The 23,600-nt window shown below is 37.4% G+C and overlaps 1 protein-coding gene across 1 annotated transcript in view; it reads left to right on the top strand.

Annotated features, from left to right (window-relative positions):
* The first annotated feature begins 799 nt into the window (after positions 1-799).
* CNTN6 (contactin 6) overlaps positions 800-23,600 on the top strand; it is a 170,576-nt gene continuing 147,775 nt past the window's right edge. Inside the window, 1 exon segment of the mRNA XM_068982444.1 lies at positions 800-956. Within this exon segment, the coding sequence (XP_068838545.1) occupies positions 815-956 (142 nt within the window). The 5' untranslated portion in view covers positions 800-814.

Below are 23,600 nucleotides of genomic sequence, written 5' to 3'. Positions count from 1 at the left end.
TATTCATTCATCTTAAAATAATAAAACATAATTTCTAAATCATCTAATACTTCTTTGAAAATAAATATAACTGTTAGGATTTTCTGATACTTCATTAATGTTCTAAAAGATTGTTGACTACTAGGTAAGCCGAGAAATTTTTTTCAGCCTAAAATGAAAACCTCTCAAACTGCATTTGTTTTGTTAAGGTATAATTTTAGTTTGGCATTTCTAAGTACTGTTGAAATATTTTCAGCATGATTAATTTTCCAAGTAAGAAACTATCAGAGACAATCATGTTCTAAAGTAGTCAGGTTATTTTTGTTTTGTTATCAACCTCAAATTGGCATTGTAAAGTCTTTGCTGGCTTTCTTTGTGCCATTCTAATATATTCTTCTTGGACTTCATCTCTAAATCATTTTTGACATTCAATTTTGCAGTATCAGTTGTGGGTGTTCAGGTATGGTATAAATTATTTGAAAAGTTGTTAAAGGAATAAGATGGCCAGGGTTACTGACTGAATGTCTACTTTTTATTTCTTATGTCAAGAGTTCTGTTGCCTTTCTGCACAGGTTTTGGTGAATGTTTGTAATTTGTAAAGAGTAGACCTTTCAGATAATCTAGTTATTAATATTATGGAGCTCAAGAAGACAATTATCTTCAGTGAAACTGGTAGGATGTGTCCACATGTAACCATGTTTTGTTTTAACAGTCTCAGGAATTGCAAATGTATGTTGTTTAAATCAGTAGTGGTCAACTCTGATTTTGGAGGCATAATTTGATTTTTTTTTTCCTTTGAAGGTGGAAGCAAAATGGCACAGATATTGATTTTACTATGAGCTATCACTACAGGTTGGATGGAGGCAGTTTGGCAATCAGCAGCCCTCGCACAGATCAAGATATTGGCACATACCAGTGCCTGGCCACCAATTCTCTGGGAACAATTCTGAGTCAGAAGGCAAAGCTCCAATTTGCATGTGAGTTTGTGAGGAAAATCTATAATCTTTGTGTTTCTGAAAATATATTCTTATTATAACCATAGTAGAAAAAAGCTAACTTTGCCAATCACATGCTCTTTGAGAGCAAATATGAATTTATAGAGGTAAAAAGTTTTAACAGTGTGCATTTTGTGAATTCAGACTCCTGGGAATAGTTGAATCTGTTTCAAAAAAAAGCAGGAAATATCAGTATTATTGTATTTTGTGAATTATATTTAGAAACATCTCTGAAAGTTCTAGATATACATATTCAGACAAAGATTATATATATATCCTTTTTACTTCTTCTTTTGCATTGGGCATTAATGTGAAGGGCACACGAATAAAAGAAAGCAAAGATATTTTTTGGGGGGAGGAAAGCTTTCTCCCAGGAAAAGTGATCATGCATCTGCAGTTTGATGCAGGTGGAAATAAAGTGGTTGCCAAAGGCAGACTTTATATTAACTGTAACAATGTCCAACTGCGTCACATAAATGTCATCCAAATAATTACCTTGGTGACATTTGGGGACATTAGCAGATGAACAATAGACATACTGCTTCTTATAGTGTTTATATATAGTGTTTCCAGGGACTGAAATGTTTCATATTGGATCCAGGGAAAGCCTTGTTTGAAAGTAATTACATTTGTTGATGTGGATGAAGCAGAAGCCTTACATCTTTCCCTTTATACCCTCTCTGCTATGTGATTCCCACTCATGCCCTCCTCAGAGGATGTACCAGGGACCAAACAGTGAGAAGCTACTCTTTGGGACCCTGATGAATAGGTCTATCCTTCTGTTATTTTGAAAAAGTAACTATTTTGAAAGCTACAGAATAAAACATACATCCAAAGCCCAACTTGTAGAACTGTTGCAGGAAGGAGGACCCCTTCCAGGGCCTGAAACTGGGCTCTTGTCTAACACTCGGAAATGAATTGTCCGAGGAGACGCATGTGCTGACAAAGCAAGAGATTTTATTGAGAAAGGGCACCGGAGCGGAGAGCAGCAGGGTAAGGGAACCCAGGAGAACAGCTCTGTCACATGGCTTGTAGTCTCAGGTTTTATGGTGATGGGATTAGTTTTCAGGTTGTCTTTAGCCAATCACTCTAACCCAAGAGTCCTTCCTGGTGGTGCATGTCTTGTTCAGCCAAGATGAATGCCAGAGAGAAGGATTCTGGGAGGTGGTCGGACATGTGGTGTCTCAGTTTGACCTTTCCCAAACTCTTCCAGTTGGTGGAGGCTTATTAGTTCCATGTTCCTTACCAGGAACTCTTGTCATAAAACAACTCATGCAAATGATTATTGTGGTGTCTGACCAGGGTGGGTGGTTTCAATCAGTGTGCTTCCCCTAACAGAACTACTTTAATCATCAGTAGATATATAAATTTGGAGTACGAAATGGCAGCCCACTCCAGTATTCTTTCCTAGGAGATCCCATGGACAGAGGAGTCTAGCAGCCTACACTCTGTGGTGTCACAAGAGTCAGACATGACTTAGCAACTAAACTTACCACCACAACCACCATTATATAAATTAATAATTAGGTCTGTTTCTCATTGCAAGTCTTGTGTTCCAAAGATACCTAGCTCCACACAAAGCTCCCCTATGTTAACCATTCTGTGAATGGCCTTGTTTCTGAATATGTATACAGATACACTCAGAAATAAATACATATGTATATATGTGTGTATAAATGTGCATGTGATTATAAATATACACACATGTACATATATGTATGTGGTCCTCTATATACACACATACACACATGTATACATATACACAAGCATTGCTAAGTGTATCTGAATGTATTTATATCTTTAGAAAACAAAGGATAATGCAAAATTTTACAGGGCTAAATGGAATATAAAAAAATGCTGGTGGCTGCTCCCAACCTGAGATGGAACTCAGGTCTCCTGCATTGCAGGTGGATTCTTTACTGTCTGAACGAAATGGGAGCCCCATTTGAAACTTAGGGTAAAGATAATCACAATACTTGATTTCTACATTTCAGCTAAGACCATCACTTGTAAAAACAATAGCAAACAAAATATTAATGAAGACTTATTTTACAGAAGCAAACAATTGCTCCACAGGCTTTGAAAGACTCTGCCAAAATAATGTTTTTTTTTTTTTCTTCACTTGAATAGAAGATGACCCTAGGAGATATACATGGTCAGATTGCATAAAAATAAATTTAATACATTTGATTTTCTGGTAAAGGAAATCACATAGAGCATATTTATTTGCTACACCTGGTGTTTCTCCAGAGTTATGGATTCTATCCATTCTTGAAAATAACTGAATGCCTATGATGAAAGTTAATGCACTGTGCTTTATATGGCCATATATTGCCTTCTCTTTGTTCCCCCTTTTAAATGAAAGATTTGTATTTTTAATTTCTAAATTATTCTTTTACTTATTTTTCTGCTTTAAAAATGTGTAACGAGAAGTTTTTGTAAGTTAAAACATAACTTCTATTTGCTAAAAAAAAAAAGAGGAAATATTTAAAATTCAGAAAAAAAAATTATGCTTTCATTTGGATGAATGAGGAAAGTCAGTTCTTCTATCCTTGCTGACTTTCCTGTCTCTTCATAAAGCTTTCTGTTTGGGGAGTTGAAAGTAGATGACTGTTGTTCCCTAAAAGCACTTGTATTACTATTCATGGAGAAAGGCCTACATTCATTAGCTGATCTTTCTCCTGCAGACTTAAAGGGTCTTAGGTTTCAAGTCTTAAACTTGAAAAAACAAAACAAACAAGCAAGAAAGAATCAGGTCATTCTGCCTTTTCTGTCCAGTAACTATAACAGTGTCTTGCCTGAAATGTTTCCTGTTCTTTCCATGGAGAGATTTGGTTGAGTTTATCTCTGCTGACTTGAATCAACTCTAAAAACAACCAACACTTTTTAATCACCTATAAAGTATCTCCTTTTCTTTCCTAGATCTCATAAGTACTCTTGCCAGCTTACTTAAGTCAGTTGTTCATTCCAAGTAGTAAAGAATTTATTCTAAAAATGTGAAAAATACCACTTCTAGCTTTGTCACTGCTATTACGCAACTCTGAATGATCTATTTTGAACAAATGTGCCCAAAGATGTTAAAAATAAATCAAAAGGTGTTAATAACTTACAGCCCAGGAGACTCCATTTACAAATTCTTTCTTCTAATCTCACTTAAGGCACACAGGATATTAGTTTTGCAAAATAGATTTTCTGAACTTTCACCCAAAGAGGTTACATTTGTATACATGTTGAAATCTGCACATAATCTTAGAAATAAGGTTACTTTTCCAAAAAGAGAGGAGGGTGTAGAGAGATAGACAGAGAAAATGAAGATACAGAGAAAGGAGTGGCAGAAAGCAGAAGAGAGAACAAAATAGAAGGGAACTATCCAATAAAAAAATTTGTTTTTCTATGAAAACATCTTAAATATCACTAATCAGTATACAAATACAAATCAAAACCAGAAAACACTACTTCATGCTCATTAAGGTGGCTATTACCAAAAAAAAAAAAAAAGAAGGCAAAACAAATAAACAACAACAAAAGTATCCACAGAGAATAATAAGTGTTGGCAAAGGTGTGGAAAATTGAAACCCTTCTGCATTACTGGTGGGGATGCAAACTCGTACAGCTACTATGGAATACAGCATGGGAGTTCCTTAAAAAGTTAAACATAGACTTAACACAGTCATTCTACCTCTAGCCATGCCTTCAACTCAATCTGAGTTCTCATCACTATCTTCATAAATTTTCAACATTGCCTATTTTCCTAGAAAGGCTTTTGTACCTTTCTTAAAATCATAACAATGGTGGTCACATGCTCAAATTTTCCCTACAAACAGACCTGAGTTCAAATTCTATCTCTGTGAAATATCCAGCAGCAGGAAATTAGGTCACCTTTTAACAATATTAAGCCTATTTATGAAATGTATACAGTGAGAATTACAGCAGAATCCAAACGACAGTGATAGGAATTAAGTGAGTAATGATGTGAAACCCCTGGTCCTTTATAGGCACTCAGGAAATAGTAACTCTAATTCTTTTGATATTTTCATTTCCTCCCCCAAATTGGCCAAACATCCATATATTTCAAACTGCTACAGTTACTCATAGAAAAATCTATTTTACATTTCAAAACCTCCTCCAGACCAGTTGTTTTCAAGGCTTTTAAGTGTTTGACATGTATTACCTTTCTTGAACTGTGGAATAACCATAAGAGGATAATTCTATCATTTCCATTTTACAGATTAGAAGCCTGAGGCTCACTGAGATTGGGATTTTTTAGAAAATATATTGTTAGAGAATCGGTTGTAACTTTAGTACAAAAGTCCAGATTCTACAGCAGAAACCAATACAACATTGTAAAACAGTTGTGTTCCATTTAAAAAAAAAAAATTCAGATTCTAAAACTCATGTCTTTTGTATTAAGGCATTCAGTCCAATTCAAACAGTGCTCACACAGATCAAATGAGCTTTTGTTGTTTATTTAATAGGCCTTTGACATAATCACTGTTGAAATAATAAGCCATTTTTAAAGGACAGTAAACTTCACATAGGCCTGGTGGTAGATCCCATTAGTGCTGGGTTCAAATCCCCTTTACTGGACAGTGAGCCCAGCTGTTAATGACCACAGCTACCCCTTTTCTTCAACCCGTGCCCTAGAGCTCCCCATGTGCTCAGTCTGGAGCTAGACAACAGCTGAGACCCCCTTTTGCTTAGCCCTTTCCTATGCCCTATCCAGTTCCCATCCCTCCATTTCTCCTTCAAGTGTTTCCTCAATAAATCAACGCAGTTGAACCTCTGCTTCAGGCTTTGCTTCTAAGGAAACCAAAGTAAGACAGACACTAAACATATAAGATATTTGATCTTATTGACAGACAAATTGGGTCCAGAATCTCTATTCATATGAATGTCCATAGGTAAGAGCAAAACTACACATCAGAATAAAATTGTGTTAACAACTCTGCTTCCCACCAGTTGGCAGTTGTATAGTGCCACTTTGACCTTCAGAACAAATGAACTATGAACTACCTTTCAGAACCTAACTCATCCATGGGAGAGGCTCTGTAGGTAAATGTGTCTAGATAGTTGATGGCTTGTGTTTGCAACTTCTTTCCTGATGTTCAGCAATTCAAAATCTCCCTTGGAGTTTATTTTAGACTCTGGCCTATTAGAGTTGCCTTAACTTGAATCATCCCACCACAAAACCATGCAGGAATACAGCCCAAATATTTAAAAAACAAAACCCAAAAAACTCCATTATAAAACATCCTCCTAAATCTAATCTGTCTTTAAATTGCTATGTTACTCAGGCAAGTTAGTCACCTCTGTAGACTTATTAAAGGTATGTTTTGAATTATTTAATCACGAACGTTTCCTTCAATTCTTCCACATAAGATTCTGTCATTCCAAATTATCAGGTAGATTCTTATTTAAGCTCTTTTCTTTTTTCCTCCAAGCAACCTCAACCCTAAAGCAAATGCAGTGTCTAGTCACCAAAAGCTTCTGTTATCACCCTGGCATTCTTGAATAATAAAACCAGTTTGACTTTATACAAGCTACACACGCAGCTGCTTTGAATTTCTTTTATTTCTCAAGGACTTTGGTGGTAAAGGTTGAATGTAGACTTCTTCCTTTCACATGTATGTTAATGAATTACTCTGTATTTGTGTGAGAGAACATTGCATCTGTCATTGCTGTTTAAAATGTCATCCTTGAGTAAAGAAAATGTAGAGAATTTTGAAAGAAACCTCTGATTTCACTGACCTGTTTTTTTTTTTTTTTTTTTGAGACTCATAATATATACCTCTACCAATGAATAGAGAAACACTGGGATAAAAGTTACTTACGAATAGACTTTTTGGTCCTCCTCTATTTAATATTTAATCACAGATAATGTTTTAAATAAGTTTGTTCTATTATTGCTGAAATCTCCTCATTTTGCAAGACTGATGCTAGACTGGTTGAATAAATGAATGGTCATTTATTTATTCATCAGCCAAGCAACCAGAAAACACCTTATTTATATGCATCAAGCACTGTGCTAGGAACTAAAGATCAAATGGTAGATAAGAAATAGCTACTCCCTGTCTTCACAGAGCAGACAGGTGAAAACCTGAGAGCAAGAAAAAAAAGAAAGAAATTGCTAGCATTTGCATAATACATATTATATAGCAGGCATCGTTCCAAGCTCTTTATGTAAATTAACTTCAATGAGTCTCACATAACACTATGAAGTTACTATAATCCCTTTTTCGGATGACCAGATCGAGGCTGGAGAAGAATTAACCAACTTGCCTCAAATCACACACATAATAAGTGACAGTCAGTATTCAAACTCGGGCAGTTGGAACCTGGAGTCCATGTTCTTAATGCCCACATGTGCGTGCATGCTAAGTTGCTTCAATTGTGTCTGACTCTTTGCGACCCTATAGATTGTAGCCCACCAGACGCCTCTGTCCATGGGAATCTCCAGGCAAGAATACTAGAGTGGATTGCCAAGTCCTCTTCCAGGGAATCTTTCCAATTCAGGGATGAAACCCATGTCTCCTGCGGCTCCACTGCAGGCAGATTCTTTACCACACAGCACCTCCTCAAAAAAAGCCTCAGGTGATGTGAGAGGGTTAGATGTAATCTATAAGAGAGACCAGAAGAGAAAGTAGTCAAGTTTGTCTGGATTGGACAAAGGGCAAGGGAAGCCTTCCAAAGACAATGGGGCTTGAACTGAGCCTTGAAATATTAGATTGTGTTGCAGATAAAGAAAATAGGGGAGGAGAATGTTCAGGTCCGAAGGAGAACAAGAGGAATGAAAATGCAAACAAGCCTCAAGTATTAGAGAAAATGTGAGGGGAATGGGAAAAACCAGGCAGGAACATGACATGCCATGATTCAGAAATAACTGGTTTCCTAGGACAAGGCTGAACCATAAATTAGAGCCAGGTACATCCAAATTTCAGAGACCCTTTATTTCCAAGAGTAATCTATGAATAATGGAATGATTGGGTGATGCCAGAAAAAACAGCAAAATTCTATCATATCATGAAGATTTTAGGCAGAGGCACCAGGGATGAACTATGTTTCAAAAATATTCTCACTCAGTGTGACGATGTATACAGGTGTGAATTCATGTGTAAAATAGTAGTGTCAATAGTACCCACTGTCTGCACATGTGTGTGCTAAGTCGCTTCAGTTGTGTCCAATTCTTTGTGACTCTATGGACTGTAGCCCACCAGGCTCCAGTCTATGGGGTCTTCTGGGCAAAAATACTGAAGTGGGGTGCTATTCCCTTCTCCAAGGGATCTTCGTGATCCACGGATGGAACCCATGTCTCTTATGTCTCCTGCAATGGCAGGTGGGTTCTGTACCAATAGTACCACCTGGGAAGCCCACTCTCTTTATATAGGTTTATTATAAGGACCAAATATGCATTATTATATGTAGAGCAGTGGGTAAGGGCACCTGGTATATGTTGTGAGTTGTTGATTGAGAGCCTGGGAGAGGTCTGGCCATGTAACTGTGTATAGACCAAGTTTGGTACTTCAGTACTTATCCTAAGAACAATGGAAATGCTTTGAATGATGTTGCAGATTTTGAAGTTGTTTATAAACTGTTGTTTGAAAATACTAATACTTTTTCATTAAAAATATTGATCTGATATGTTAATGATCTTAATTTTATTATTAAAACCACCATATACATATTTAGGGATTCTAGGGGTAAAGAACCCACCTACCAATGCATGAGACTTGACACGTGAGTTCATTCTCTGGCTTGGGAATATCCCTAGGAGGAGGGCATGGCAACCCACTCCAGTATTCTTGCATGGAGAATCCCATGGACAGAGGAACGGGGTGAGCTACAGTCCATGGGGTTGCAAAGAGTTGGACACAACTGAAGCGACTTCACACACAGGCACGCGTTTAGGGATGCTCCAAACCTCACTTCTCACACTTGTAGGATGAAGTTAAAGAATTCTTGCTTCATGTCACAGGGTTTAATTTTAGATGGCTCAAGGTTAACATGTGATAATATTTCATTTTAAAGGGCTATAAAGATGTGAGCATTTACAATCATTGTAAATTTTTTCTTTCCCAGAGAAATGCCAAGGGTTTTATATCTGCAATGCTGTTCATGTTTATTCTCTACCTGTAACCTGTCCCAAATCATGTTTTGCAGGTTGAGAAATTAAAGAAATTGAAAATGGGGCAAACACATTACCTGGTCATTAACCTATCACAGACCTAGAATTTTTCACATCTCAATCTCAAAATAACTTTTAAATATATTTATATATATATGTAGATAGAGGAAGTAAAACAGAACCCACATAAATCCAAAAACCATAATCAGAACAACAGAAAAGATCTTCAGGTAAAAGTAATGATATAAAGGTCTTTGACTCTTAAGAGAAGAAACTCCGAAGATACCTGTATATTATTTGAAAAAGTGAAAGTGAAAGTCACTCAGTCATGTCTGACTCTTTGCGACCCCATGGACTATAGACTCAATGGAATTCTCCAAGCCAGAATGCTGGAGTGGGTTGCCATGCTCTTCTCCAGGGGATCTTCCCAACCCAGGGTTTGAACTTAGGTCTCCCACATTGCAGGCAGATTCTTTATCTGTGTATTTTTATTTCTGTCTTTTGCCTAGTATCTGTACAAGCACAAAAACCAAACAAACAAAACAAAAGAAACCCCTCACATTTGGAAATAAATTTTAAAAGCTTCCTTGGGTACTGATGATTCAAAATGTCCTTAAATTTTTTTCACATGTAAGAAATATAAAAACAGTTATACATGATCCTGATGATATGGTGGCAAAGTGCATTTATATCTGAAAAATAAATTAAGACCTGGGAGAAGGAGTTTTAAAGATAACACTTGAAAATGCATTTGGAAATTGTAAAGGCTCTGATAATTTTGAAGTATGTGTCAAGTGGGTAATGCATATCTAATTATACTTGAAAATGCTAGATGGCTTTTAACCTTTTTTTTTACATCAGGAAAATAACTAAACAAAGTAAGTTGACATATTTTTCTTTAACTTATTAAATAAAATAAATCAGATAAATTAGTATTGGTTTTTCATGATCAAATTATTCCAATGAAGTTAATATTCTCAATTTATCTTAATATAAAACCATCAATAGGTATTGTAAAAAGGAGAAGAGTTTGTCTTTGCTTTTAAAAATAACTTAAGCCTTAAACAACTGGACTCAGACTAGTTGTATAACTGAATTACAGCAAGCTACTATTATTTTTATTTTCTTTACTAAATCAACAGGAAAATGGATTATTCAATGTCTTAGCCTCATTTTCTTCTTCTTCATCACTGTTGGACATCTATGTATGTATCTTATCAGAAATGACACTTTTTCAAAAGGCAGGCTTTCTCTTTCTTCCCATATTCGGTAAGACTTAGTCTTTTTGGATCCATTTGAATAAAAGTGCATATTCAAGCTGCACAGGTGAAGAGTTGGGGTTCGAGAAGAAAATGTTACAAAGAAAGGTATTCATCTAATCAAAACTGAGAGCGCCTGGTTTGTAAAATAGAGAAAGAAACCCAAAGCCAAAGGGCTCATTTATTACTCTTTTGCTACTTGACAAAGATTTTGAGGAACTTTTGCACATAACCCATAGAGATTTTGCTTTTGAAATTTACAGATTTAGTCAGGACTCACAGCTACATTCTTATCTGTACTAAAGAAACAAATGGATTATTTTCTAGGAGTTTTAATATGTTACTGAAAAGGCAGACCCAAATCAAATGTTTAAAAATTGAATTTGAATGATAAAGAGGATTTGGTGTCAACCTCTGGAAATGTTCATCTTGTTTTAAGACATTAATTTATATGTAATCTTTTCCAAGAAGCAAACACATACAGAAAATTACAAAACATATAAGAACAGTGAAATATTACTAAGCCAGATCCAGAGACAGAAAACCGGCAACCCCAGAAGCCCTTTCCCTACTATCCTTTTCCACTTTCTACTTCCTCTCTCCTCTCCACTATCTTGACTTGTAAATAAATATTGTCTTTTTCAATTGAATAAAACCACACTATATATATTCCTTTGAGTCTGGCTTTGCAGTCGACAGTATTTATGAGATTTATTCATGTTGTTGTGGGCAATTGTAGATCATTCATTTCCACTGCTATATAATATTTTATTATACAAGTATACTATGATTACTGAATGACTTCTCATCTTAATGGAAATGTGGATTGTTTCTAGAGGGAAAGATGAATAATTCTTTATGAATAATCATGTTTATATCTTTGGTACATTTGTGTAGACATTTATCTGTTGTTTATACCATAGAGTAGAATTATAGGGCATTTGGGTATGCGTATTTACAACTTTAAAAGATAATGTCAACTGTTGTCTCTAGTGGTTTTATGAATTTATCCTCTTACCAGCAATGTTTTTTGACCACAGGTGACACTATCTTTTGTCAACTATTTTGTCAGTCTTTTTTAAAATTTTAGTGTTTGAAGAGGATCTGCTAAGTTGTCTTATTTGGGTTTGATTTACATTTCTTGGTAACTAATGAACGTGAGCACCTTTCATATGTGTATTGGCTTTATGCAAATCCTCTCCCTTTTAGAAGAAAACATTTAACTCATTTTTCTATTAAGCCTCTTTTTCTTAGTGATTGGTTCTAGCTATGAGCACATTGTTGCTTTTATGTGGAGGAATAGCTTTTCCTACTTTGTGGCTTGCCTTTAACTCACTTAAACATGTCTTGATAAATAGAAATTTTCAAATTTAATACAGTCCAATTTATCAGTTGTTCCCTATATGTAATGATACTTTTTGTAAAAAGTTTAAGAAATGCTTTCCTACTTTGATTAAATGAAGATACTCACCTATATTATTATTTTAATTTATTGGCTTGACCTTCATATTTAAAATTGCAGTGCACCTGGAAGTTATTTATTTATTTGTTGGCATGGGGTAAGGTAGGTTCAATATATATGCATATTTTACACGGATCCTATTAAGCCAATCAACATATGAAAAATGCAGCCCTTGCTTCAATGTCCTATACTGCCATCGCTGAAGATATTCAAGTATGCCTGGGACTGCTTTAGGCTTTCTCTCTTCTCTTCCATTGGTGTATTTTCTATCCTGTGCAAATGCCAAACTCAATTATGGTAGTCTTATAATAAGTTCTAATATCTGGGTGTGTTTCAGTTGATGGTACATATTAAATATGAGGTTTGGTTTGTAAGCTAAACTCAAGGAGAATAAAATCACAAATAAAATAAAAAAGAAATAAAACCTCATATCATAATGTTCTATCCAATCACTAAAATTGAACTTTCCAGTGGTGAAGGCAAAAAAGGGTTCCTATCTTTCAGGGGATTAAAAACATGTCAATTGTTTCTGTAAGCATAATTCCTCTGATTCTAGAACCTGAGAGAAGTTTCTCCTGTGAATCTTCAAGAGCAAAATGGGTGATTCAGTGAATGACATTCCCCTCACAAACCTGTTCAAATGCTTACAACATTGGTTTTCTTATGGTGGTTTCTTACATCATAGCTCAAAAATAATAGCTTGTATTTGTGAGATGCTCCTCAAGCCTCTTCCATAACATTAGTTAAGAGGCTTCTCAAACTATGTGCCTAGTTTACTACTCCTGGAGCCCAGTCACTGTATATTTGCAATTCTCACCAACCTCTGGCTATAGCTGTTGCAATACCATCAATATGCATTCTGCACAGGCAGTAGATGGTGTGACTTTTCTTGGTGGAAGGGCCACAAAGCTTAACTCATTCCAGACTTCCTAGATTGATGGTATAGGAAGAAAATTGTTCTGGTTCCAGAACTGGTGGTGTTACATTTATGTCACCCCCTTCTTCATTCTTGTAGAAATGAGGGAATAGTGGAAATTTATAAAAATGAGGCCTGTAAGCATTTCTAGTTTTGTGATGTTGAGTACATCTGCTATGATGGATGCTAGCATGCTAAGTTGCTTCAGTCGTGTCCAACTCTGTGCGACCCCATAGACGGCAGCCCACCAGGCTCCCTTATCCCTGGGATTCTCCAGGCAAGAACACTGGAGTGGGTTGCCATTTCCTTCTCCAATGCATGAAAGTGAAAAGTGAAAGTGAAGTCATTTAGTCGTGTCCGACTCTTCACAACCTCTGTCCATGGGATTTTCCAGGCAAGAGTACTTGAGTGGGGTGCCATCGCCTTCTCCAGGATGCTAGCATATATGCTCCTGAAAGGAATCACCAATCTTTTTAACAATTCTTTCTAGTTAAAGAGTATAATTTAATTTAATCTTCCAAACTACCATGTAACATAAGCTACTATTATAATCCCAATTTTAGATAAGAAATGAAGCAATATGCTTAGGATAATTAGAAAATAGTGTAGGTGAGATGTAATACAAGAGATTCTGATGTTTAAACCCACTTCCCTAATCATTCAACTAGTGCTTATAAAATGCTAATATGCGTAAAGCATTTGGGAATCTTACTACATGTAAATTATGGTTCAAGAAACCTAAATGGGGGCCCAATAGTTTAAGTTTTAGCTAACTTCCAGGTGACACATTTGTTGCTGGCCTCAAAACCACACGGAGTAGGAAACACACTCTTAGAATAAGACTTACATTAGTGTCTAAAACAATATAAGAATGGTCTACCCAAGGTGATGCAAGAAGGCAGCTCTGTTATGGTTTACATAAATTCAGAGGAAAAGCAACTGTTCATCTGTATTTCCAGACTCTAAGATGGCCATTCAACATATTTATTTACACATTCAAGTAATGCATATTTATCGAGCACATACAATGTGCCAAACACAAGTAGAAGCAGTGAGCAAAGTAAACTATATTATCTGTGCTGGTGCATCTGCTCAAACATAACTATCAGTTCAGTTCAGTTCAGTCGCTCAGTCGTGTCTGACATTTGCGACCCCGCAGCACGCCAGGCCTCCCTGTCCATCACCGTCTCCCGGAGTTCACTCAGACTCACGTCCATCGAGTCAGTGATGCCATCCAGCCATCTCATCCTGGGTCATCCCCTTCTCTTCCTGCCCCCAATCCCTCCCAGCATCAGAGTCTTCATCAATGAGTTAAATCTTCGCATGAGGTGGCCAAAGTACTGGAGCTTCAGCTTTAGCATCATTCTTTCCAAAGAAATCCCAGGGCTGATTTCCTTCAGAATGGACTGGTTGGATCTCCTTGCAGACCAAGAGACTCTCTAGAGTCTTCTCCAACACCACAGTTCAAAAGCATCAATTCTATGGCACTCAGCCTTCTTCACAGTCCAACTCTCACATCCATACATGACCACAGGAAAAGCCATAGCCTTGACTAGACGGACCTTACTCAGCAAAGTAATGTCTCTGCTTTTCAATATGCTATCTAGGTTGGTCATAACTTTTCTTCCAAGGAGTAAGCGTCTTTTCATTTCATGGCTGCAGTCACCATCTGCAGTGACTTTGGAGCCCAAAAAATAAAGTCTGACACTGTTTCCACTGTTTCCCCATCTATTTCCCATGAAGTGATGGGATCAGATGCCATGATCTTTGTTTTCTGAATGTTGAGCTTTAGGTCAACTTTTTCGCTCTCCTCTTTCACTTTTATCAAGAGGCTTTTTAGTTCTTCTTCACTTTCTGCCATAAGGGCGGTGTCATCTGCATATCTGAGGTTATTGATATTTCTCCCAGGCAATCTTGATTCCATCTTGTGTTTCTTCTAGTCCAGCGTTTCTCATGATGTACTCTGCATAGAAGTTAAATAAGCAGGGTGACAATATACAGCCTTGACGTAGTCCTTTTCCTATTTGGAACCAGTCTGTTGTTCCATGTCCAGTTCTAACTGTTGCTTCCTGACCTGCATAGAGATTTCTGAAGAGGCAGGTAGGTAGTCTGGTATTCCCATCTCTTTCAGAATTTTCCACAGTTTATTGTGATCCACACAGTCAAAGGCTTTGGCATAGTCAATAAAGCAGAAATAGATGTTTTTCTGGAACTCTCTTGCTTTTTCCATGATCCAGCAGATATTGGCCATTTGATCTCTGGTTCCTCTGCCTTTTCGAAAACCAGCTTGAACATCAGGAAGTTCACAGTTCACGTATTGCTGAAGCCTGGCTTGGAGAATTTTGAGCATTACATTACTAGCATGTGAGATGAGTGCAATTTTGCAGTAGTTTGAGCATTCTTTGGCATTGCTTTTCTTTGGAATTGGAATGAAAACTGACCTTTTCCAGTCCTGTGGCCACTGCTGAGTCTTCCAAATTTGCTGGCATATTGAGTGCAGCACTTTCACAGCATCATTCTTCAGGATTTGAAACAGCTCAACTGGAATGCCATCACCTCCACTAGCTTTGTTCATAGTGATGCTTTCTAAGGCCCACTTGACTTCACATTCCAAGATGTCTGGCTCTAGATTAGTGATCACATCATCATGATTATCTGGGTTGTGAAGATCTTTTTGTACAGTTCTGTGTATTCTTGCCACCTCTTCTTAATATGTTCTGCTTCTGTTAGGTCCAGACCATTTCTGTCGTTTATCGAGCCCATCTTTGCATGAAATGTTCCCTTGGTATCTCTAATATTCTTGAAGAGATCTCTAGTCTTTCCCATTCTGTTGTTTTCCTCTATTTCTTTGCATTGATCACCGAAGAAGGATTTCTTATCTCTTCTTGCTATTCTCTGAAACTCTGCATTCAGATGCTTATATCTTTCCTTTTCTCCTTTGCTTTTTGCCTCTCTTCTTTTCACAGCTATTTGTAAGGCCTCCCCAGACAGCCATTTTCCTTTTTTGCATTTCTTTTCCATGGGGATGGTCTTGATCCCTGTCTCCTGTACAATGTCACAAACCTCATTCCATAGTTCATCAGGCACTCTATCTATCAGATCTAGGCCCTAAAATCTATTTCTCACTTCCACTGTATAATCATAAGGGATATGATTTAGGTCATACCTGAATGGTTTAGCGGTTTTCCCTACTTTCTTCAATTTAAGTCTGAATTTGGCAATAAGGAGTTCATGATCTGAGCCACAGTCAGCTCCTGGTCTTGTTTTTGTTGATTGTATAGAGCTTCTCCATCTTTGGCTGCATAGAATATAATCAATCTGATTTCGGTGTTGACCATCTGGTGATGTCCATGTGTAGAGTCTTCTCTTGTGTTGTTGGAAGAGGGTGTTTGCTATGACCAGTGCATTTTCTTGGCAAAACTCTATTAGTCTTTGCCCTGCTTCATTCCACATTCCAAGGCCAAATTTACCTGTTACTCCAGGTGTTTCTTGATTTCCTACTTTTGCATTCCAGTCCCCTATAATGAAAAGGACATCTTTTTTGGGTGTTAGTTCTAGAAGGTCTTGTAGGTCTTCATAAAACCATTCAACTTCAGCTCCTTCAGCATTACTGGTTGGGGCATAGACTTGGATAACTGTGATATTGAATGGTTTGCCTTGGAGACGAACAGAGATCATTCTGTCGTTTTTAAGATTGCATCCAAGTACTGCATTTCATGCTCTTTTGTTGACCTTGATGGCTACTCCATTTCTTCTGAGGGATTCCTGCCTGCAGTAGTAGATATAATGGTCATCTGAGTTAAATTCACCCATTCAAGTCCATTTTAGTTCGCTGATTCCTAGAATGTCGACATTCACCCTTGCCATCTCTTGTTTGACCACTTCCAATTTGCCTTGATTCATGGACCTGACATTCCTGGTTTCTATGCAATATTGCTCTTTACAGCATCAGACCTTGCTTTTATCACCAGTCACATCCACAGCTGGGTATTGTTTTTGCTTTGGCTTCATCCCTTCATTCTGTCTGGAGTTATTTCTCCACTGATCTCCAGTAGCATATTGGGCACCTACTGACCTGGGGACTTCCTCTTTCAGTATCCTATCATTTTGTTTTCATACTATTCATGGGGCTCTCAAGGCAAGAATACTGAAGTGGTTTGCCTTTCCCTTCTCCCGTGGACCACATTCTGTCAGACCTCTCCACCATAACCCACCTGTCTTGGGTTGCCCCGCGGCCATGGCTTGGTTTCAGCGAGTTAGACAAGGCTGTGGTCCTAGTGTGATTAGATTGACTAGTTTTCTGTGAGTATGGTTTCAGTGTGTCTGCCCTCTGATGCCCTCTTGCAACACCTGTCATCTTTTACTTCAAAAAAAAAAAAAAAACAATATAACAATGTCATTGTAATATAGAACAAGAAAAAAAAAAATGTGTCTGACCATTAACCAAAGCAATAAGGTTTTGAACTATAATCTCCTATCAGAAATTTCTACTCATTACATCAGAAAATTCAAATGAGGAAGACTATAGATTTATAGGCATGACTTAACAAGTCAATTGCAGGGTGATTACCCTCCCCTTCCTTTTTGAGAATCCTTAAGTTGAGAGATCTACTTCCACATACATATTAATGAGTTGTTTTGCATAAGTCAATTGTGTTTCATGAATGGAGATTACATAACCCTCATTTGATTCTTCCTGAAATCCCATCCATATGAGCTACTAGAATTTATCTTACTATCCTTTGAGTACAAAGGATTTATTTTAATTATTTCATCAGTTTTAAGCAAGAGCAATCAAACGTAAACAATAATGCTAGGGGGCTGTGCCCCAAGCCAGTTGCCTCTCAGCTTTCTGTTTTTTTGTCTTTGTACTGGTCTCAGTCTTTACTTAGAACATATTAATAAACCTAGTGTTTTCATTTTAAAAGCTATGAAATCTGGCTGAGTCAAACATCAAAATTTATGATATTTCTTCTTGGCAAGTCTAGCAGGTTGAGGGTCCTATTATTATTAATATAAACATTAATATTAATAAAAGTTAGTAGGTATCCAATAAGCCAAGCACTGGGAAAAGCAGTTCCTGGGCTTGCTTAAATTCCCATCATGAGTGTGTGGGAGGGCCAAGAACTTAAGCCTGGCTCTGACTGACAAAGAAACCAGGCTCTGAACACAAACATCCTCATTGGCAGGTGTCCTAAAGAAGCATCTTACTGTCCATGGTCCAAGTTATGTCATCTCTACCCTCCACCTTTCTCCTCCACCCTCCATCTCTGCAGACACTCTGGATGCAACCATCCCTTCCCCTTAACTTTACATACTCACAGCAGACGCAGAGAGAGCGTTTTGACGAGACCCTTCACAAACACACACCCAAACACACGTCCTTGCCACATCTGCCTTGACATGGCCATCTCTTATGTATTGGATCTTCACTATTGTGGATATAGGACATTGTAATAAGCCTTGAGTTCTAAGGTCACCAGTCACCGCCCAGACCCTCATCTACACATAACTGTGTTCTCATATCTGACCCCATTTCCCAACCTCCTCAGCTGCTGAAATTATTCCCTGGACCATGTGAAACCAAGTCAGTAATCAGTTGAATCCTTATACTTTGCTCCCTACATTGCTTCAGCTGAAACTGGCTTTCATCTGAGGATGCTGCTTCTCTTGTATTCCTCCAAACTGGTGACTGTTTTTGCCCATGCTCTCTCTCTTTTTTTTAAAAATAATTTTATATTGGAATATAGTTGATTAACAATGTTGTTAGTTTCAGGTGGACAGCAGGATGTACATGGACCTGTATCTATTTTTCTACAAATTCTTTCCCATTTAGGTTATTATGAGTATTGAGCAGAGTTCCCTGTGCTATGCAGTAGGTCCTTGTTAGTTGTCTATTTTAAATATAGCAGTGTGTCCCATGCCCTCTTACTACCCATCTTGTGAATGAGGAGAGTTCCACTTTTCCCTCAATGCCACTTTTAGACAATCTTCCTCTCTCATATACAATGCCTCAGTTGCTTTAATCATGGCCGATTAGATTATGCTACCTGATGCATCTTCAGGTTATCATTCCAGCTCATCCCATCAATCCTTGAAGACTTTACCTCCTGGCTTATTCTTAATCTCACCAAAATATTTCTGTCATCTTTCCCTATACTCAACATTCAGTATTCAATAATCTGATTTATCAGTTTCTTGATTTCTTATCTTCTACTAATCTTGTTCTTCACCCTACCTTAGCCAGATGCCACCTTGTCAAGCTGACTCCAAAACCTTGTTTACCTGTCTAAAATGCAAAGCTTTGTTCATATCTAATTTTCTACCTCCCCAACTCTGGAATACCGCTTTTTAACTATCTAGTCACTGCCCCTATGTCCAGGGACTCCAACAATAGTTTGGTTCACTGGAACCTATAATGTATTAATCCTAACAAACACCCCCTGTCCCTCTCTGACCTCATGTCATTTCCTTTTTAAACAGACTAAATCCCCTGATTTAACATTAAACCATTTTTTTTTCTAGTCACCTTGACTCAACTGCTCATTTCTTCCTTCATTTTATTTATCTGCTGAAAACTTAAGCATGATGAATCCAAAGTAAAAATTTCACTTAAAGAAAAGTCCAACCATGACACCTGGTCTCACTTTTAATTTGTAACCAGTAACATCAAGTGGGGTAGCTCCTCTCGGCTGCTCCTTTGCATGGAACAACAGACTGGTTCCAAATAGGAAAAGGAGTATGTCAAGGCTGTACATTGTCACCCTGCTTATTTAACTTATATGCAGAGTACATCATGAGAAATGTTGGGCTGAAAGAAACACAAGCTGGAATCAAGATTGCCGGGAGAAATATTAATCATCTCAGATATGCAGATGACACCACCCTTATGGCAGAAAGTGAAGAAGAACTAAAGAACCTCTTGATGAAAGTGAAAGAGGAGAGTGAAAAAGTTGGCTTAAAGCTCAACATCCAGAAAATGAAGATCATGGCATCTAGTCCCATCACTTCATGGGAAATAGATGGGGAAACAGTGGAAACAGTGTCAGACTTTATTTTTCTGGGCTCCAAAATCACTGCAGATGGTGACTGCAGCCATGAAATTAAAAGACGCTTACTCCTTGGAAGGAAAGTTATTACTTTGCCAACAAAGGTCCATCTAGTCAGGGCTATGGTTTTTCCAGTGGTCATGTATGGATGTGAGAGTTGGACTGTGAAGAAGGCTGAGCACCAAAGAACTGATGTTTTTGAACTGTGATGTTGGAGAAGACTCTTGAGAGTCCTTTGGACTGCAAGGAGATCCAACCAGTCCTTTCTAAAGGACATCAGTCCTGGGTGTTCATTGGAAGGACTGATGCTAAAGCTGAAACTCCAATACTTTGGCCACCTCATGCAAAGAATTGACTCATTGGAAAAGACTCTGGTGCTGGGAGGGATTGGGGCCAGGAGGAAAAGGGGACGACCCAGGATGAGATGGCTGGATGGCATCACCAACTCGATGGACATGAGTTTGAGTAAACTCCTGGAGTTGGTGATGGACAGGGAGGCCTTGTGTGCTACAGTCCATGGGGTTGCAAAGAGTTGGACACGACTGAGCAACTGAACTGAACTGAACATCAAGTGAGACCTTATTGCTGCTTGACATAAAGATAGAAGGGGGAAGTAATCATGACATTCAAAGATATTGCTGTGTTGGGTTACTCGTATCTCTCAAAGTCTTGACTCTGTTTTATCTCATAATCTAGTCCCACTTTTTAGACATCACCCAGGATGCCTTTCTTTTTAAATACCTGTCACCATCCACTTTCTGTATTGAAATTCACTTTCCCTGAGCCTAACTATAGTGTTGTCCTCTAAGGACAAGCATACAGGTGTGTGTTTTCCTTTTTGTGTACCTTTTCCCTCCTTAGTAGTAATCAATAATAGAATTGCCAAACTGCTTTCTTTATCTAAAAATAACTGGATTTCATAATTGTCAAAGTTAGATAGTCATAATCTTTCTTTTAAAAGTCAAGTCTCCTGACCAAGACATCATTTTCCTTTTGGAGAATAATATTTTGGAACTGCCAAACTACAGGTGAAAACTGCATGCAAAGAGGATTCCTTCTTGTCAGCATGACTTGAGAAGACTAACAGTGGTAAACTATGTCTCTGAGAAGCTCCAAGTAGGGTCATTCTAAATCTTGTTGGTGTTTGGTATAAGTTGGGCCTAAGGAATCTTCTCAGCGCAATTCATCAACAGAGACTCCCGGTTGGAAGTAGGTATTGCATGGATAAATTTGGAAAGTCAGAATGCTTAATTTCTGCCTTTTCCCCCATTGAGCCACTGAGATTTTAAGTAGAGACATGTATCGAAATGGACTCAACGCTGATGTTCTACCCCAACTAATCTGTCTCAAGCATTCTCTTCCATTTTGTCAGCTGGAAAACCTCTTCAGCATCAGTCCTCATACTACCTCTTCCTAATTCAGCCCAGCACTGTGCCATCATGTCATTTACTCTTCTATTTTTGAAAGCAAGAAAATGAATATTTATATTTTTATTATTATTTATTCTCTTAACTCAGGAGTACTGGCCTACACTAAATTGAGACCTTAAGAAACACTGTTTTGGATTTTGAATAGCATTCCAAGAAGAATAGGACCTCAATTTTAAGAAATTGATTTTATTATCTAATTTAATGTATTATATGATTTAGTAGATTATATAATTTTTAATTAAGTTTCTTTGGCTAATATGTGTGATAATGTATTAAAAACTATAATTGTGCAAGTGGTGAAACAGTCTGAGAGGCTATACAGTCCTTCAGATCTTAAATGAAAAAAGACATGAGTGAGAGGGTAGCAATGGAAAATAAGAAAAGAGGAAATGATATTGAGGAATATGGGCTGTTAATAACATTTGCTGCTAGATGGGGTATAGATTTTGATGGAGAAGATGATATCAAAGCTGATAAAAGGATAGCTGTATTTTTATGAGGAAGACTTGAAGAAATACTTTGAGGAAGGAATTAAAAGTTTCATTTAGGAGATGTCATATATTTAGATACAAAGGTCTGTATTGCATATAAGAATTGTGTGTGTGGAGAAGGAAATGGCAACCCACTCCAGTGTTCTTGCCTGGAGAATCCCAGGGACGGGGGAGCCTCATGGGCTGCCGTCTATGGGGTCACACAGAGTCAGACACGACTGAAGCGACTTAGCAGCAGCAGCATTGTGTGTGTGTGTGTGTATGTGTGTGTGTGTGCGTGCGTGCGCGTGCGTGTGCACATGCTCAGTTGCTTAGTTGTGTCTGACTCTGTGACTCCATGGACTGAAGCCCACCAGGCTCCTCTATCCATGGAATTCTCCAGCTAAGAATACTGGAGAGGGCTACCATTTCCTATCCAGGAGGTTTTCCCAACCCAGGGACTGAACCCACATCTCCTGCATTGGCAGGAAGAATCTTTACCATCGCACCACCTGGCAAATCCAATATAAATATTACTTGAAGCCATAAAAGTGGTCAAAGACACCGAGAATGAAATTTTCAAATGAAAGAAGCTGGTCCCAAAATAAATTCAAAATAACTCCAATTATTAGGCATCAAGGAATATAAACAGATATATGCACACTCGAAATAGTTACATAGTGGCTGATTATATGAACTTTATCATATTATTTAAATAATTAACCATTAATGGGCTTAGTTAAACTTCATTAGACAGTGATATAATGACTATTATATATTCCTTTATTCATTTGACCAATTATATCCTTACAATAGATATTAGAAAGTGGAATTGCTGGGGGAAAATAAGTTTTACATTTTAGATATGAATACATCTTGATTAACAACCCTTGAAAAACAGTTATACAAGATTATATTTGCAGCATCACTGAGTATGCAGTTTCCTCCTTCTCTGTTAATATTATATATTGCTAAAATTTGCATTGAACATTGGATAAGTGACAATTTTTGTTGTTTTAATTTGGATGTCATGGTTTATTAATAAATTGAACATTTTATATCCTTATTAGAAATTCAAAATTCTTTTGCAGGATCTTCGCTTAGTTTTGAACAAAGGGATTCAGATTTTTCTTACTAATTTCTGAAATTATTTATTCTAAGCATGTTAATATTTTTTCTATTATAAGCTTTTCAAAATTTTCAACTTTTATTTTAACTTTGTCATATTTTTATATGACAGAAACTGTAGCAGTAAAATTGATTTTCTTTGTAATTTAATGTATCACTGATTTCCTTTAAATTTGGTTTGTTTGAGACACATGCAAAAACATTTTCTCAAGCCTAGAATTATAAAACTATTCCCCTTAAATACCCTTGTAATTTCATTTATTATCTCTAGATCTGTGATTCACCTAGAATTTATTTTTGTAAAGAGCTTGAGCTTGAACCTAGCTTTGCTTTCTCACCTCTATCCTGCTTTTCTCATTTTCATTTATTAAATAATCCACAGTTGACAGAGCTCATTTTCCACTTACAATGCAAGTGGTTATTTGCTTTGGAGGCAGCACAATGCAATAATTAAAAGTAAAGGCTCCAATTACCCTAAATAATTCTCCTCTACCCTCATCCTGCCCCTTCTGGTAGGATGTATCACTGGCTGATGACACAGTAAACTGTTATACAAAGCCCAAAGCTGTACCACAGGGTGACATTTCTCCTCTAGAGAAACCTTGTTTATCACCTAAAGACAAACTTAAAATGGCAGCACTGCCTAGATGTTAGTAGTTTTTGGTGCTTTATTCTACTTATGAATAGGTCAAACACAAAGGTTTCAAAGGCAGCTATTAACACCAAATGCTGCATCAAAACTGGAGAAAGTGAGTGAAGAGTTGCCTTTGAGCCCATTCCATCAATTTCA

Source organism: Capricornis sumatraensis, chromosome 10 (assembly GCF_032405125.1).
Source record: "Capricornis sumatraensis isolate serow.1 chromosome 10, serow.2, whole genome shotgun sequence".
In the NCBI taxonomy this organism is placed as follows: domain Eukaryota; kingdom Metazoa; phylum Chordata; class Mammalia; order Artiodactyla; family Bovidae; genus Capricornis; species Capricornis sumatraensis.
The sequence above is the reverse complement of the archived record's forward strand: the minus strand, read 5'-3'. Positions and strand labels throughout refer to the sequence as shown.